The sequence below is a fragment of the Monomorium pharaonis genome, chromosome 9 (genome assembly GCF_013373865.1).
Source record: "Monomorium pharaonis isolate MP-MQ-018 chromosome 9, ASM1337386v2, whole genome shotgun sequence".
NCBI classification, from domain to species: Eukaryota; Metazoa; Arthropoda; class Insecta; order Hymenoptera; family Formicidae; genus Monomorium; species Monomorium pharaonis.
Genome location: NC_050475.1, coordinates 3,422,820 through 3,440,823, shown reverse-complemented (window position 1 = coordinate 3,440,823; position 18,004 = coordinate 3,422,820). Strand labels below are relative to the sequence as shown.

The window sequence follows — 18,004 nt, the reverse complement described above, 5'->3', positions numbered from 1 at the left end:
AATTGTCAGAAGAACAAAAAATCTAATATTTTTTTTCTATTTTTTTTCATGATGTGACATCTTTTATTATACATTTATGTCAGAATATTAATATTATGTCACAAAACATTTTTTAAATGTTTCTTTTTAATTTAATTCAATTGTGACTGTAAAAAATTAATAACTGCATTGCGAAAAATTTCATCTCCAACACATCTATGTTAAATATACATGTATAATAAATTATTAATATCTATTTATTTAACATTAAACTGAATTGAAAAAAAAATAATTTTTTGCATTTCAATAAGGTTAACATCTTCTCAATTAAAGCCAGTGTAAAATACATTTTAGCCGTAGTTCGTGACAATCTTCTTCCTCCTTGCCGGCTTAGAAACTTGAATTAGTGATGTACACTTTCTGATTTAATCATAACTTTCGAGTTCAATGTTTGTGGGGACAAAAGGAAGTCGATAACAAAGTAATCCCGTTGCACTGCAGTCATCCACGATGACTTAGTACCTCCTCTCTTCTCGACTCCGAGAAACTCCTGGACCATCGCGCTTAGTTTATTTTACAATCCCACGTGGCCGATATAACCCTCGACAATAAACGGATTACTATTGATCACGGATATATTTCTACTATGTCGGGCTAGCCTTTGCTAATTCTTCAATTTAGAAACTTTGATTAGCTATTCAACTTCACAAATATGTATAGTATAGTAGTGATTGGTGACATGATTAATGTAAGATAATCCGATAATAATGGAGACAATTTTGGGGGGTGCAATTATCAGGATACTGTTTCTTTGCAAAATTTTAATTGTAAATGGTAGAGGAAATAATCCATTTTGCCATTAATCAATAAATATACATATATGTATTCAATTAATACAAAATATATAAGTTGAGACATTAATATGCCCAAATATTTATTAACGCTGAAGTAAACTTTCTTATCTGAATTATATCTATATTTTATATATATATATATATATATATATATATATATACATATATATGAGGATAGGATAATAACTAAAAGAGAAACAAATTATTTGATCTCTATTAGTTATAGTCGCAAAGCCAGATTATCGACGTACCCCAGCTTTCAGGCTTAGTGGATCGAAATAAGAGCCTGTACGATAATCCTATTTTGCGAACGCTTCGAATCAGATAATGCCGAGTTAAAGTTGCGCCAAAATTCGCAAAAAGATCATTTTCATCTCTAATTTATTCTCGATTATCGATTAAACTCCTTTAGGAAAACTAACTGATTTATCTATGCGTGCAAGTAAGATCTCTGTCTGCCTATTTAGAAAGGATACCGTTAATCGCATTAAAAACGCATACGTATACACATACATACACAGAAATATAAATTTAAAAAAAAAAAGAAAAAAAAACAAAAAAAGACGGCTTGGTATCGAATCGGAAGTACAAAGTAAGCTCGACCGCCGCAGCGCCCAGAACCACTAATGTGCTCGCTCGCAGCGCGGACGGCAACTTCGAGGTGACCTTGGCCACGAAGGCCACGATCTACCATCAAGGATTGGTCGAGTGGAAGCCGCCGGCCATATATAAGTCATCCTGCGAGATCGACGTGGAGTACTTCCCATTCGACGAGCAGACCTGCGTCCTCAAGTTCGGTTCGTGGACCTATGACGGCTTCAAGGTAAATTCGCATGGTAGCCGTTAAGTTGTGCCCTTCCCTCCCGCCCACCCCGACCAACCCCCTCGAGCCCCCGAACGAATTAACTGACCCCCCCCCCCCCCCAATTAATTAGCCCGCCGAATGTCCGAGACGCGGATCCGACACGGCATCCGTACGGGATGCGTCTCCGGGACGGCGATCAAGTAGATCCTAAGGATAGACTAGATCACAGACGATTGGCTCGTCGCGTGGGTCTCCGACGATCGAGAGGGAGAACACGAGTTTTGAAAAATCTACCCTGGAAGACGGATGCTGCCATGTAGCCCGAGATGACACGTACGCGTTTATTGTGCAGGCAATTAAATTGTCGTAAATCACGTACGAAAAAATGATATTCAATATTTTTTTCAGAACGATTTAATAAGACTTTTTTTTTTCGCTAAATATCTGCTTTGTAGAAAAACGGCGGGTTTGATCGCGCGGTTGCTTTCTCGCCAAAAGCAAAATCAGTTGTCGTTGCCAGTGTCTCTCTCGAGTAAACTTGAAACGATGTTTTAGAAGCTATCGATCTCGCGAGTCGATCAGTCGACGTATCGATTTTCAAAGCCTCTTCTGGACAGTCGGGAAGAAACGTTACCGCAAAGCAGTGAAGGTATCGCGACAAACGTACTAACGCGAGCAAGATTCACTTTGTCGACACACGCGAAATCCGGGTATCGAAAGAGTCAGAGGGATAGCGAAATAGGGAGAGAGAGAGAGAGAAAGAGAGAGAGAAAAAAAGAAAAAGAGAGAGAAAGAGAGAGAGAGAGAGGAAGCGATGGAAAGAGGAAAGAGGGGATTAGGAAAGGATGGCAGCATCCGGAGACCCTCTCTCTGAGCCAATCGTGATCACGCTCGGCTCGTTTCTTCGGTGATTCCAGCGCCGACGGGAACTACGAGGTGACGCTGATGACCAAGGCAACGGTCTACTATTCGGGATTGGTCGTGTGGCAACCACCGGCCGTATATAAATCCTCCTGCTCCATCGACGTTGAGTTCTTTCCATACGACGTACAGACCTGTGTTTTGAAGTTAGGCTCCTGGACCTATGACGGCTTTAAGGTGCCGCAATTACTCCAACTCAACGAGCACGAGAACCGCAGTCTCCAAGCATTTAGTCTCGAGAATACTTGCTCATCATCGGTCTACTCTAACGTTATCCTTTTAGCTCGTTTTCCATTTTGTGTTTCTCTTTGTCAAAGAATGCCTCCTTGACACCCGTAATCGTTCCTGCGATGCGCTAATCTTGAATCGTCACGTGATATCTTTTATACGTATATATACATATATATATACACATATATATATTTATATTCATCCGTCTACGCATGTACAGGGTGCGCCGGATAATCTGCATTCCCCGCCTTGTTATGTATTTCTTCACCAATATGGAGTTGATACTGGAGTTTAAGAAAGAATTTAAAAACGAATGTCCCTGCAAATTGTTCCTAAAATGAAAAATTAATTAACTCGGACAAAGAACGAGTTATAGCTACTCGCAATACTTAGAAATTTTTGTCGAGGGAATCTGCTCCAAATTGGTCGAGACATTCGTAGATAAAACAAGAATATGGGGCACCTGGGACACCCTATATATGTGTGCGCATATATATTTGGATATTGTTACGTGGTGTGGACTGCAGTGTTGTTTTATTGACCGCCATTCGATCGTGGTACGACGCGCGGTCGGCTCATTTTCATATCGTTCTACGGTGTGTATTCGAGAAATCGGCGGGCTCCGCGAGTCACCTAAACGCATCCGTCAGTTGCGGCTCGTGTTTGCTGTCTAGGCGAGGATCGACGAGCTTATCCGATGTCCAGCTGTGTCAGACTGTAATGGAGTGCGCGTACGGACGATTCGAGAGATTTACGTTACATGTCGGATAGAATCGTACTGTCGACCGTTTGTTAGGCGGTATATCCTGTTGCGCTACGAATTAATTCCATGATTAGAAAGACGATTAGTAAGTCGAGATAAGGAAAGACTTTGGTAATCGTCGTCTCCCCGACATTGCAATATCTTACATGTCACAGTGTCGTCATTTTATAAAATAATGTAAATTCACGTGCGATCATTATAAATTGACTCTAAGTTTTATTTGTGAAGAAAAGTAAATTTTTTTGCTGCCAAAAGCTATTTGGCAAAAAGAACATAAGAATAATTCATTGGTTTGCTGATTTAAAATTTTTAATTGAATTAGTACATTCAATTCATGGCTGTTTCTCGTTTTGATACAGATTTGTCATTTGATATCTTAAAAATCTTTTTCACATAAAATGTAATTATATAACTATTACATTTATTACATATTTCATTTTATATAAGCACACAATAATACATTAAATAATACCATAATTTATATCTGTTTACGAATAACGTATTGGACTTGCCATGTGGATAAAGACTCGTATTTATTGCAACAGACTCATATATGAAAAAGATATAATCTCTCCGATCCTCGCTTCGACAAGGAAAAAAAACCGATTAAAGGTCGAAAGAATGTTTCGATCACGATACACACGCCGAAGGGAGCGAATATCCGCTTCCGGTCAGTCGCGCCTTTTTTTTGCCATTTACGATATGCAGCAGCCGAATTTGGAGAACGCTAAAGCCACGATTACGAAACTGTTGTCGATACGCCGGTTGTGGATTCTAGTTGTTTGTTTCTCTAGCTTGTTCTCTCTTTACAAAACACAGGGCGTCACTACTCGACACACGTGGGAAAGGTATAAAATATCGCGACAAAAATCGGCACATCGTGACACATGAAACGAGAGACACGTTAGCCACACGCACCCGGTTGTTCCAATACGGGGACACTTTGTTTCTTCTATGTATGCGGCAATTGCAAAAATTGCCACTCTATCAAAGTCCGTCTATTTATCGTCAGTGTTAAATTTTTTATTACATAATTTATTATACGGAAGGCAAGACAGAAAAGAAATTACAGTTTCTTGTATAAATAGGAAACAATGAATTATCAGAAATAGTAGTACATGCATTTGCAGTCTTAATCCGTCTTTCAGGTAAATTTTCTTAAATTATACATTGTCATACATTTACTCGGATAAATTTGCTATTCCGGGACTTTGATCGTTTTCTATTTATTCAAGAGTCGTACAACTTATTTTAGGATTAGAGTATCTACTGTTTCATAAAACTTTAGTCTAATAATAACTGCTACATTGTAGAACTCCTTCAATACAGAACTTCTACGACACAAGACAAATTAAAAGTACATTTTTGCGAAGGATCGTAATCGGAGTGTATACTAAGAAAAGAAGTTCGCAATATATCCTGAAAGGAAAGAGATTAAGTTAATGGATTCCTCCGATATCTGCTATTTAACAGATAGCTTTGAGATTAGCTCTTATATTCCATTAAACGGGCGTCCAAACAAGCGATCTGTTATTTTATGAATTGCATCACATGGACTCGATTTCGAATTTGACCAAACGCTGATCCGGGCTGAGCGCGCAATTAAATGCGCGTCGACAACGCAATTTATTCGTTTAGACCGAGCCCGCGGGAAAAGTAGGACGATCGAGACGCGATCGATACGCGGGAAAAGAGTCGCCAGCCGCGCGCCGCAGTGCTTTTCGAATTTCTCCTTCGCGATTAAAACACTTATGTCACCCGCGAGAGGAATACGGCCGGGCGTGAAGTGTCTCTCTCTTTCTTGAGAGCAATTTACTGCATTCTACTAAGCAATATTAAAAGTCGCTTAGCAGCAGAATAAATTCGGTGCTTTCTAACTGACTAAAGCTGAGCGCTTTTACAGCACGATGCTTTTACAGCTTTTTCAAAAGACTCCGGGACATTATACGCGAGCTCTCGCATAATATCAGTGAAGCTTAGTGTTGATACCTAAAGAGGTTCTTATTATGTCTCGTTTTAAATAGCAATTTCAATTAATATACACTCAGAAAAATATGTCATTCTCGTGTTAGCGGTTACTCAATTTTTTATTTTCTTCTTTTAAATAATGATTATCTTTGCAAAGGATATTCTCTTGACAATAATCTTAAAACACACTCATTTATTTAAAACAAGTAATAACTTAAAATAAACTTTTGCATAGACACAGAAAAATATATGCTTGTGAAAATCAAGTAAATATTAATTATTTTAAATATTTTATAAGTTTATATATCTACAATTTTATCGTATATTTATGACAAGCTATATCAAGTTACATTCTGAATTTTAATAATTTAATATTTTACTCAAAGATATTTAAATAAAAATTTGATTTTATTAATATTTTGACTTATATTTTATACAATTTTATAATATTTTTTAAAAGAGTATAAATTTCTTTTTAGTATATATGATATTAAGAATTTTTAAGACAATTATTAGAAATTCTTTGTTAATGATAACTGTTGTAAAAAAAAAAGAAAAGTAAGTAAATACTTCAATATTCAATCCGTACTTTTTAATGTCCAAATAAAAGGATATTTTAAACTGCTCTATAAATGTCTGTTTTTGTGCTATAAAGAGTAAAATGGTCAATCTATATATATAAATAAGATTTCTAATTTTATTATAAATTTCGGGGCAAGACTTTCAAATGATTGCGCAATTATTGTAATGACGTCGCGTTAAATGATCCTTACGATTTATATACTCGTAATGTAGTCGACGTACACGTTATTTACGTACGTGCATATAACTCTTTGATCCACGACTCAGTCATAAGGTTTCACTCACCACGGCTACATCGTTAAAACTTTCCGTCGTGGAATTTCCGCGCTTTTTGCAGCGACGCATCGCTCGTTAGCCCCGCCAATCGGATTATACGAGGCTCGTGCTAACTGTAGCGCTATATTCCGCAAGATCGTCGTATTGTATCTCACGGACCGATAAAACCGTAATAGATACGGATCTTCGATAACGAAGAGCTTAATCAATTTCAATTTGTAATCCGTATAATTAGAAACTTTCCTAAGATTATCAAATACTTTTCGACGTTCGATTAATTGTAATTCAAAAATTATTCGTAACTCTATTCATACTCTCTTATTCACGGAAAATCAATCGAAAAGGTTACATAAGGAAAAGAAATTTGTAAAAAAAAAAGCTTACGACCCGGGTGCGCAGCACTTCACTCGCGTCAGTCCGACGATTCCAGTCGTGCATCGCGAGATAATACGACTTTTCGCGTATCGTCCGTTTCTCCGTGTTCCTCCTGCCAGCGTGCTTTATTGCTACGATAAAGGGTGGATCAATATTCCGGTGCACGTACGCGGCTTCTGTGCGCTCATTCCCGGCGCATATCTATGCCGGTTCCGTCTCTTTTTCTGATGTCATCAGAGATGGCACGTAAAATAAAAGAGCTCGAATCGCGAAAAGGAGATCGGGTGGCGGCTGGCGATCGGGCGCTTTGATAGATCGATTTGCCCGCTCGGCGTGCGGCGTTGTGACCCACGCGAATTGACATCGCAACTGTTACGCGTTCTCGTCGTAACTCTTCAGGTTTTATATATAAAAAAAAAAGCCGAACGCGTGTTCCGAATAACATCGCGTTCGAAATGCTGTTCTTCACTGACGTTTTTGTTCAATAAACCGGGGAAACTCGCATAATTATGTGACGACGTGCAGCATCGAACAATTTGCACGCTGCATAAATAAAACGATTGCACGGGGTCAGTGCGCTCCCTCGTCCGCGTGACCTATCAGCGAATAATTTGGCTGTTCGTCCTATAATGACGCCATTAATAATGCACGGCGCCGCGATATCGGCACACTCGATAATGATTAGAATTTACGAGACGTATTCGCGAACGGAAATTCTAGTTCATTATGAAGGTGTGAGGTGCGTGAAAATGTCGCGTGTTATGTGTGATGTATCTTTATTTTATTCAAAAAATTCACAGATAGATAAGACACGTTAGGCGTCTCGTATGCACGGAGGATAGACAAGATAATGTGAACCCCCTAGAAAATATACTATTTTTATTTATTAATAAGACGTTGGCTCATTATTTGCCCATACTACAGATTTTATCCTCGTTTGGAATAAGATTCCACAATGCTAGAATGCCTTTTAAAAGATATTGAAGGAGAAAATTATTTTGCATTCTTAACTGTTCACAATTGACACGATAATATTAAAGTATATCAATATTGGACAAAAAAAAAAACGTTTAAATTTAAAAAAACAAGAGGGCAATTTTGGAAAATTATGTGGAGCAAATTTCTTCTTTCACTCACTTATATGTAATAAATGGAGAGATACGTTAAAAGAAGAGGGCGGACTTTCATTAATGACTATGTGAAGCATGACATTATTCCAAACCAAGAATAAAATCTGTATAAATGATGAGTTAATCTCTTATTAATAAAAAGAGCAGTTTATTTTTTAGGTGGAGTAGTTTATTTACATTTTGTCATTCTGTGCATATGCCACCGATAATAGTCGCGACTAGATTATCTCGGTTAATCCGTCTAGACATATTTCGCGTGTTCATAAAAAAATAAAAAAATAAAATAAAACAAAATTTGTCCGGATGAACCGCGCGTTTCGCCCGACCAACCGAATACCGTACCGGCCGAACAATTTCCGGCGGCTCCAATATTTATCCGCTCTACTGGGACGTCGATTGTCCGTGGAAACGCCGCCGCAACTCCTGCGCAAGGTTATTGCCGGGTCAGTCATCCGAGACGGACACACGCGGGTTTCGGAACGAACAGACGATAATAATTCAATTTCCTGAATTCCTGCGAACTCTCCGTTCCGCGAACCGTTCGCTCGCTCGCTCTCCTTCTCCAAGTAGTAGATCGTCAAAAATCGATATGACTCTGTACGAGACAACGGAGGCAATTTTATTATAGCCGCGCTATAACTGAATTATATCGGTGGAAAGGAGAGAAGCGTATGTTGAAGATATTGAAATTATTCCGGTAAAATGAATTTTACGCTTAAGGCGTGCGAGATTACTTCGCTATTTCCATAACGCGATCGCGATCCGGTAAACTCGAATCGCTAAAATCGGTATCGGTGTTAGGCACGTGAAAAGTCAGATCGCAAATTGATGTAAAAGCGTATGGTAATAACTCGCAAAGGCGTACGTATTATTACCATCTTGACCATCGAACCGTTCGGCATGAGTTACCATATTGTTCGCAGGATTTATGCTCGAAGTTTCACCGGTCAAGATTTTGCTAAATCCGTGTGCGATTTTCAGTGTGCACCGGTGTGCGCTAACGCAGCCAGGCGAATTCGCAATAAATCTCAAGTATCGAACTCGAATATAGAAAGTGCGGGGAAATTTTTAATAAGACTTCTCCGACTTACATATAAGTTACATTTCTAAAAAAATTTACGTGATTACGGAACTATAATTATCGCGTTTGGAAGAAGAATATAACTTTTTTTTTTTTTAATTGGTCCTATACACTACAGAGAGGAGCGGAATGAAGAATATAAAATAATTAAATGATATCCAATAGGATCTGAAAACCGTCTGATTCGTTAATCTTATTTAACGCGTCCGTCGCAATCTCGCAATCGGCGGTCTGTGGTAACGTGCTTTTGTCGAGCATCAAAAAATTATATTTCTGGCGGATGTAACGCGCGATAACGGCGCACAACGTTGGGCTGACCAATGTCGGTATCAAATTGATAAGTGAAGCGGAGTTATACGCTTCGTTCGCGTCACTAATTAAGACCTTTCACAATAATTCCTTTTCCAATACGCGACACTCGCCTCGAATCCGGTTATATCTCGAAGCTCGATATATGATGGAATAAAATAAAAAAGAATGTCTCGATTGTAACGCGTATCCTTCACATATTTCGTTAATAAATTCGCAACTGATTGTCTTAAAGCTGCGCTGACAGCCGTTTCCACTGAACACATCTCGTTAAATAAGCAACCCTTTTACACGGTCGCAGCTTACAGCGTTTATCGAGAAATGCAGAAAATTATTTTAATGAGTCAATTAGGTGTAACTTTCTAGCACGGAATGCAATCTGTTTGCAAGAAAACAGTTTTTTCCCTGCAATGCATATATATAACAAAAAATGTTGCTTATGCATATTCATAGATATATCTATGCATATTTATTGTGCTCCCTTTGTTTCCTTTTTGTCTGCAGATATGCACTTCGCACATTGATTGTGTAGGTTTTTAACTTCAATGTTCAGGTTTAATTACTGATAAAAATAAAATCTTTTTTCGTACATTACTAGATCGACGTATATATGTACGTAATTTTACTTGCCTATTAAAAAAATCAAAATACAAAATATATTAATTAGCTGCGTTTTATCGATATATATTCTCCTATTTATTAATGAAATGTTAACGTAATTTTTTTTATCCGCGTAAACGGCTGTCAAGTTGACGAAGAGTATTTAAGCACATTAATTTTTAAATTTGCCGATAACACTTTAAAACATTTCCAAACTACACAAACTATTGAAAATTTGCAACTCTCCGATCAATGCCGTAAACTGCAATTTACATTTCATGTGTTATTTATACGCACTATATTTTTTATTAAGCCGTATAAAGATCGGGAAAACGGCAGCGTACCGCCCGGGCTATTTTACGTTTGACACATTTTACGAGCACTTTCATAACCTTTACTCGAACTCGAAATGAAACAGCAGTGGCGATTGACCGCGCTAACTTGCACCGCCGTCAAAAGTCGTCCCGAACGATCGTGGGTGGAGGGCCGCAAGATATTCATCGGAAAACGGGAATTCTGGTTTGCGCGCGAGAGCGGAAAGGGCGCATCCCCTTTAAAAGGCCCTTAGGGGAAAGTATAGTGCTTTCGCGGCTTTAACTTAGCAGCGGCGAGTCGTTGACTTGTTGAGTGGTTCATGTCAACGTGACCGGGTTAGAGCGCAGTCCGATATTTGCCAGAACAACCGACACGCCACTGACCGATGCGAGACGATGGGACGGGACCGAGCGCGCCGTCGACTACCATCGACCTTATACGCCATCAGGATCGCGATACGTCGGTCGCACGCCCAGCGTGAAATCCTGTCATCGCATTACGATGTGCAGCCAAGCTGTGTGCCACGCGCACACGTCCCCCACACTCACGCCGTTCGTGTATAGAATAGGGATTCTGGGCTGAGAAACAAAGTTAATTTGATTATATTTTTCAACTTCGTTAGACTTCAATTCAAGTATTTATTTCAGTCAAATATATAAATACTTCAACTTTAAGTATTTTATGTATTCAAACTAAATGCATAAATACTTGATCTGAAGAAATTCAATGAAATTGAGTAGAAAAATTTTGTCAAATGGACAACATTTCTTTTCTCAGTACGGATCGATTTTGATTGGATTTTTACGTAAGACCGTTTTAATTCGATTTGATCGTGGCGTTAAATCGTTTGTTCTAGAAGTTATTTGTTATATTATATATATACCAGATTATTTCGTAAGATTTTATGTTCGTCAATCATACAGATGCATTTCCGTGATTGATTTTTGACACAGAAGAGAAAATAGCATCAAGTTGTAACCATTAAATTACGAACTATTAATACATGTCATTAATTAAACAATAAACTGCAATCTATTGATTTGCACAATTTATAAATTGACTTAATAATAAGAGAAAAGAAAAAAAAAGTTTAATATCGTTATACTAATTACGAAACTTTGTAACGTGTAATTTAAAGAGACTTTTATTTTATATGATTAAAATAATGACTCGTTAACACCGTTGTATTAGTCAAAGCAGTGTGACAATTTCTCGTGATTACAGTAGATTACAAAAGCTCACAATTGTAGAATTTACTTTTTTTTTCTTACACATTACACTACATAGATACAGTACCTTTAAAAAAGCTTTTCCGTGTCTCTTTGTTCCATAATATCCGCATTTTCGGAATTACGAAGTCTCCTAATTGGGATTTACACTTTGGGATTTTACGTAAAAAGAGCTAGAGTGTGTTGTGTCACAAAAAAGAAATGTTAGTTTAGAACAACAATAAATACAAAAAATATAAAATGCGTATCGCGTTGCAAATAGTTTTAAGGAAACGGGTGTAAATTATTATAATTAATTAAAGATATTCATATCCGATTTTCTTAAGAGTACACGTGGGTTATTTTTTTATTAGTAAAAGTTTACAACGGAGCAAATTAAACTCGTTCAATCAATTCAAAGATCCGAAAATAAAACGAAACTCATCTCATGTCCATCTTAACGTCGGTTTACGATCCATCTAAAAACAAGTTGGAATATCCAGTTGAGTGCATCAGTTCGAATTGTGATCATCGATAACGCGTCCGATGCAATTCCCGTTATTATTGAACGCTCGTAAATCAGACTATTTCGAGTTGCACCAAGTCTAAGGAGAGGAAGATCAGGGAGGGGAAGAAAGGAGGAAGTTTTTATATCGCTATATGATCGTTCGCCTCCGGCGTCTTTTTTATATCGGGGAATCGAAACTGATAACTGCGAGCGTTATCATTTATCGTTTCTACCTTGAACTGTTATAAAAAGATGATCGCAAGAAGTGGTCGTAAGAAATGGCTGTGTGGACTCTCTTTGCGTCTCTCTTAAACGGAACCATCTTCAATCCGATTGTACAACTATGTGTTACGGACGACGTAAACAGACGAAAGAGAAAAGAAATCAAATTATTGATATTTTATATATGTGTATATCGATTTAATCTTTATATATCGAAAGTGGCGATTGATGTCGTTATTCCTTCTCGAATAATGCACAATTTTATACCTTTTCCATGGGGGCTCGACTTTTCATAGTGGCGTCGGCGCCTTTTGTACATTTCGCTTTTATCATGCACTTACACATACACAGACGGGACATACATCCATGTACATGTATACACACACACACATACTCCCGCATACGTGGGTCTATTTTACGTGTGTCATGCCGAAAATGCATTTTCCGCGGCGCTCGCGATGCAATCAGAAGTGGCTTGGCTTTGTGTAAGATAAGCGAGCATATAAGTGCGTATGTGCAGCGCATAATATCATTTTATCTTCCTAATAAGTTTGACTACGTCGTGTTGCCACTATCTTTCTTATCCTTTGAGAAGAGCAGTATAATTAGGTGAAGATATTGCCAGCACGTATACAAGGTGATTTGCAATTAAGCCGTCGAGCTTCACGGTTGTATTCTTTAACAAATTTGGAATTACTTTTTTCCAACTAATTTGAAGTGACGACTTTAACCAGCCTGTGATAATCTAAATTCTAAGCTAACAAGGTACTCAGTGTCGAAAATTGAGCAATCGCGAAAGAATTAGGCAGGCTTCTTAAAAAGAAATTAACTTTCAAACTTGTCGAAGGATGCGTCAGTCAAGTATAACGGCATAATTTAAGAACACCTTGTATACATATACACTTACCCTCCTCCGCCTTTTTATTAACTTCACACGCGAGAAAGAGAGGTAAAGCGATCACTAAAAGAGGAGAGTCTTTTAATCTCTAGTAACCTTTCAATAAGTTTTTTGCTGTACAGCAAGTTCTGTGATACTTTTTTCCCCCGACGGAGGACTGCAACGACGCGCGCGGAAAGATTAAACGGGGATGCACCGCGCCGCGGTTGCAGCCAGGCGTTTCGTACACGCAGTTCACACACTCACACGTACACGCACACATTCGCACGTGTATATTCCGCAAAGTACACGGAATTTTATACACACACACACACATACGTTACAGGCTGTTCCGAAACTGCCATCAGGCATCTCAAAGCCACGCGCGTAATTTTGGCGCGTCATTCTTTAATCGTTCGATAGAATTATTCTAACATCTCCGTGTGTGTAGGTCAAACTGCAGAAACACAATGAAATTTTCCGGGAATATTGCTCGCGAGCGATGACGCATTAAAACGATGCATTTAAATGAACCGACCAGTCTTCGTTAGAGGCGAGAAGTTAGTTAGCGTTCTGTTATTAGAAGGTATCGCATTTTAGTGACGTTCGCATATTACCTCCTTAGATGTTTCCACCGCGCGAAAGTTTCGGACCATCCCGTAGAGAAGCAGTTTACTCAACATTACACACACCATTTACACTGTCCTAAACATAAATATGTATGTTTATATTATTGTTGGGTGTATGTAAGTGTGCGTTATGCGATAGTAAAAGCCAAGTACCGCAAGCTCGATGTGTTGTTGCGCGTAGGAAAGCGTTAATGTGCTTGCGCGCTAGGAAAGCTTTCTGTCTCTAGAAGGGCTGCCAGTGTGAATGTAACGCAACACAAGAGAGGGGCCGATAAACGTGTCGCTCCGGCGACACGGCAGGTGCGAAGAAAGCGTCCTTTACGCCGCCGTTCTAACGTCGGCGCATCGCGACGTTAACGGCTTTATACGGTTTAATAGCCTCGGATTTATCGCCGAGATTTAGAGAAAGGACCGGGGCTGCCAATTTCCTTCGCTTGCCGCCAAACGTTCCAATTTACTGCCTGAATTTACTCGTATTACTATTACGACGCAGTCGGCGGATAATTACAGGACGGTAAACGCACATGGGACATGCGAGATGATCGTTCATCCTTACGTGTACACGAGGCACGTTATTCTCATTATTCTCACCAGAACTTAGTCTTACTCCTCTTCTAACTAATAAACGTTATTTTCTTAATCTTTTAGAGCCTGCGAGATTTAGGTCGCACCTCTCGTCTCCCTTGTCTTTTCTTATTTTTAATTAAAAATATATATCTGGGATTCACTCGCAAAAAAAAAGTATATAACTCGAGTAAAAACGTTCGCGATATCGATATCCCTCGTAAACGTTCGCTAAAAGACACGCGCGGGATGCTCGGGTTAAAAAGATGCCACGTTTACACACACACGCGCGCGGTTTAGGAAAATATGAGTGAGAACGGTGTTAAAATTCTGAATCAAGTAGGTAAGTTTGGCGTTTAAAGGTGCCGCATAAATATGTATACTACAGAGAGCGTATCAATTTGTGCTTCAGCGATATATCGTTAGAGAAAAACGTTTGGCTCGATAAAAAGGCTACTGTTTTCCGCTGCTCCAAAGGTGCGCTCCGATTTTACGGGTAGATCGTCACGATCAAAGGGACAGAATTCCGTAAAAGTCGCTGTGTAGTTTCATAGTTTCTCCTACCGAATACGGACGGCCGAAGTAACATGTTATTCAGTCGTTCTTCCATCCAGCTCTACGGAAACTCAGTTTGCCTTGTCCCCTCGGGATACGTCTCTTCAATTTTTAAACGACTCTCTTGAGTGGATGGAAGATGTAATAATGTCATGAAATTATTAGGGGCGTTCGATGGAACTGGCAATGTAGGAATATTTAACTCAGTGCCCGATCGTATAAGAACGATCCTCAGAAAAGTGATAAATGATACATGAAACCTATTAAAATATAATAACATGCTATTATATAACACTTATATAATTAGAAGTTTTCGAAATACATTTTCTGAAAGCCAATTATATCGTTCCCGCGTTTATTTATTACTAATGCGGAGGGAAGGAGAGGGGGGGGGGAGGGAGGGGTAAAAATACCAGGTGAAACACTCGCACAATTAAAACGGAAGTAGGAAACACTTCGATGATCGTGCACTTGATGCTAACGTGCGCTAGAAACGCAGCGGTCTGTCGACGAGCGGGAGTTCGACGGGGTGTGAAAAATCGCGAGGGTTTTCAGCTCTACTTCCGCATCCGCCGCGACCGCCGCCGCTGCCGGCCCGGGGGGGGGGGCCCCTCCGGAGTTTTTCACGCTCCCCCGAATTGGACTCTCGTGGCATCTTTCTTTTTTTCCCCCCGGCGGAAAATAGGTCGCGGTCCGCAACTCGGTGCCTCGGAACTCGGTTAAGCGGCGGGCGCCGCGCGCATTGCGCCTCGCATTATGATTTATGCACGCCCGGTGTTTCCGGTGTACGTTCGTATAAAGGCGGTTCCAGACCCCGACTTCACAGCGATCACAGCGAGATTTATTTTGGTTAAAGTATCACCCCGGCACACGCGCACATATACACGCGCCTTAAATAACGATGACGTCTCGGGGACGTCTCCGACCCATCCGGTTGCCTTTACGTGCTCTCTCACACTTTACGTTCAAGTCGTCCAAAGCGGTTAAAGTGAGATTTTATTGCGGCCTGCGTGCATTTCGCGGTGAAGCGGTCGCCTGTTTAATGTCGGCTTAACTAAGCAACTTTGCGTCGTACGGAAGTACTTTGTGCTTCAACGGTTTACGGCTGTCGTCTGTAAAACAGCCGGACGTTTTATCGCGCGATTAGAGCGCAATCGATAGACAATGGGAAATCGTTGTTTATTTCCTTTTAGAAAATTAGATACGTGCAGAATTCTATACAATTCTGGAGAGAGTTGTTTCTTTAATCTTGTGTATTATAACGCTGCAATAAATATTTTTAAAAATGAATGAAATTATAAACTGATTAAGGAGTAAATAAAAAAAAAATTGTCTTATTTATTGGCAAACAATTATATAATTCATTGAAACGATGAATTTTTTAATTGGTATAATTCGATAAGTTCGCAAAAGCGACAGATATTAATTTTCTTAATATAGCATCAAGTATCCGAGGTAATTCCGAGAAAACGCGCGATTTTCCGAATGTCCTACATAATGTTGTAATTTTACTGTTCCCCGTATTGCATATATATCCGCGAGAACATCTACGAGCTACAAAAATATGAGGTTTCTCGTTTTGTAAATATTACACCTGAATCTCCAGGAAATGGAACTCGGAAACCGCGATAGAGGAAAGCCATACTCGCCGAGTGAAAACAAGATTTTGTTTTTCTTGTTGTTAAAATGCGAGCGCAACAGATTGAATATTATGGAAACGCGAGAATAATTCCGCGCGCGCTTTTGTTTGGTTGAGAAACTTTCGGGCTAAGAAATCTGACTGGAAATCAGCTAACTCGTTAGCAAGTTCGCTGATGTCCACGAAAAAAGTTTCGCCCCGCGTCGCTGGCGGAATGGTTTCATCCCTTCGAAAGAATTCTACTCGAGGGAACTCGTTCTCGGAACGAATTAAGTCGCTTTCTCGCTTTCCTTCGGAAAACAACAGGGAAACATATCTCTGATATCGTTGCTTTCCACATTTATTAAAAAGCAACTTAGTCGGAAAGTTCTCTTGCAAAAGAATTCTTCGTGCGTCTGCACGAGTCCTTTTAATAGATATGTTTGTCCGCGTTGGAAACGCGTCTTCTTTCCGGCAAGAGATTCATTGATCGCTTAAATTAACGCTCCGGAATAATGGGACTAGGTTGCGCGCGCGCGCGCGCGCGCGCGTTTCAGAAAAAAGAAAAACGTTTGAGGGTATTTACCCCGTTGGGGTTGCCTAACGAAGATTATGCATACGTAACAAGACCAGAGAGGAATACAGCCGAGATGACACCCGCCCGTACCGCAAGCTCGGTCGCAAGCTCACTCTACACGAATTTCCCGTAATCTCGGGACCGCGCGGCGCTCACCCCGGGGGTGCAGGTGCTTACCGATCTAATCTGATTCGCACACGGGCCCGCGTTCGGGTCGCCGACCTACCTAGCACAATTAGGCGAACTATAGAAACGTGCATCCGTCGAAGCGCCACGGCTTAGTGCCTTGCAGATAAAGCCACCCCCGCCACCCTTGATTCCCCACGGACTACGTGCCGCGTTCGGCGATACGCCTAGCCACATTATCTCCCCCGAGGACGGCGTTAAAGTGTCGCTCGGGGAAAATTGCCATGAAAAGAAAAAGGTTTCATGTGACAAACGGGAATCTTCTTAAGAGAAGAGAAATTTATCAGATCAAACCGAATACTTCTCGAACGTACGGTTTGGCTTGTTATTAATAAATTTATATATGTTTTTTATCTTTGTACAAATTAGTAATGTTGATGTAAGTGTTAATTATATCTGTATTGTTATTTTGACAATCTTTTTGTGAAAGAAGAATATTTTTATGCCAGATTATTATTGTTAAAATGGGAATTTTATTTGCATGGAAAAATCTTCTAACTGACATATGCTCTTTTTTCATATTGTCTTTACTGTATATGATCATCTTCAAAGAAGAAATTTGTGTATTTTATTCTATGAAAGAGATATGCTAACTTTTTTTTATTTTATTTAGAACACGTCTTTAAATTAATTTTTATAAAATTTAATTTAAAGAACTAGCAAACACAAGATATATCTGAATTTTTCTCATCTTTAATGCACTGAATGAGCTTCTTGGAGTGTTTAATTATTTTCGATCAGGTTATCAAGTAACGTTATCGCGTCTCGCGCCAGTATATATTTTATTGATAAAATACATCCGTGAGACGCTATAGCGTATCCTTCACAGCAATGAGAATGCTTTTCTGGAAATAAATCGTTATTCTTTTTA

The 18,004-nt window shown here is 39.4% G+C and overlaps 1 protein-coding gene across 4 annotated transcripts in view; it reads left to right on the top strand.

Moving 5' to 3' along the window:
• Nucleotides 1-18,004, top strand: part of LOC105835641 (acetylcholine receptor subunit alpha-like) — a 156,235-nt gene that overhangs the window by 92,243 nt on the left and 45,988 nt on the right. For 3 of the 4 annotated variants that reach the window (XM_036291899.1, XM_036291902.1, XM_036291901.1), the window contains one exon: nucleotides 1,476-1,656. In XM_036291899.1, the coding sequence (XP_036147792.1) occupies nucleotides 1,476-1,656 (181 nt within the window). Of the gene's footprint in view, nucleotides 1-1,475; nucleotides 1,657-2,555; nucleotides 2,737-18,004 lie in introns of all 4 variants that reach the window. The other variant, XM_036291900.1, reaches the window with a different exon arrangement.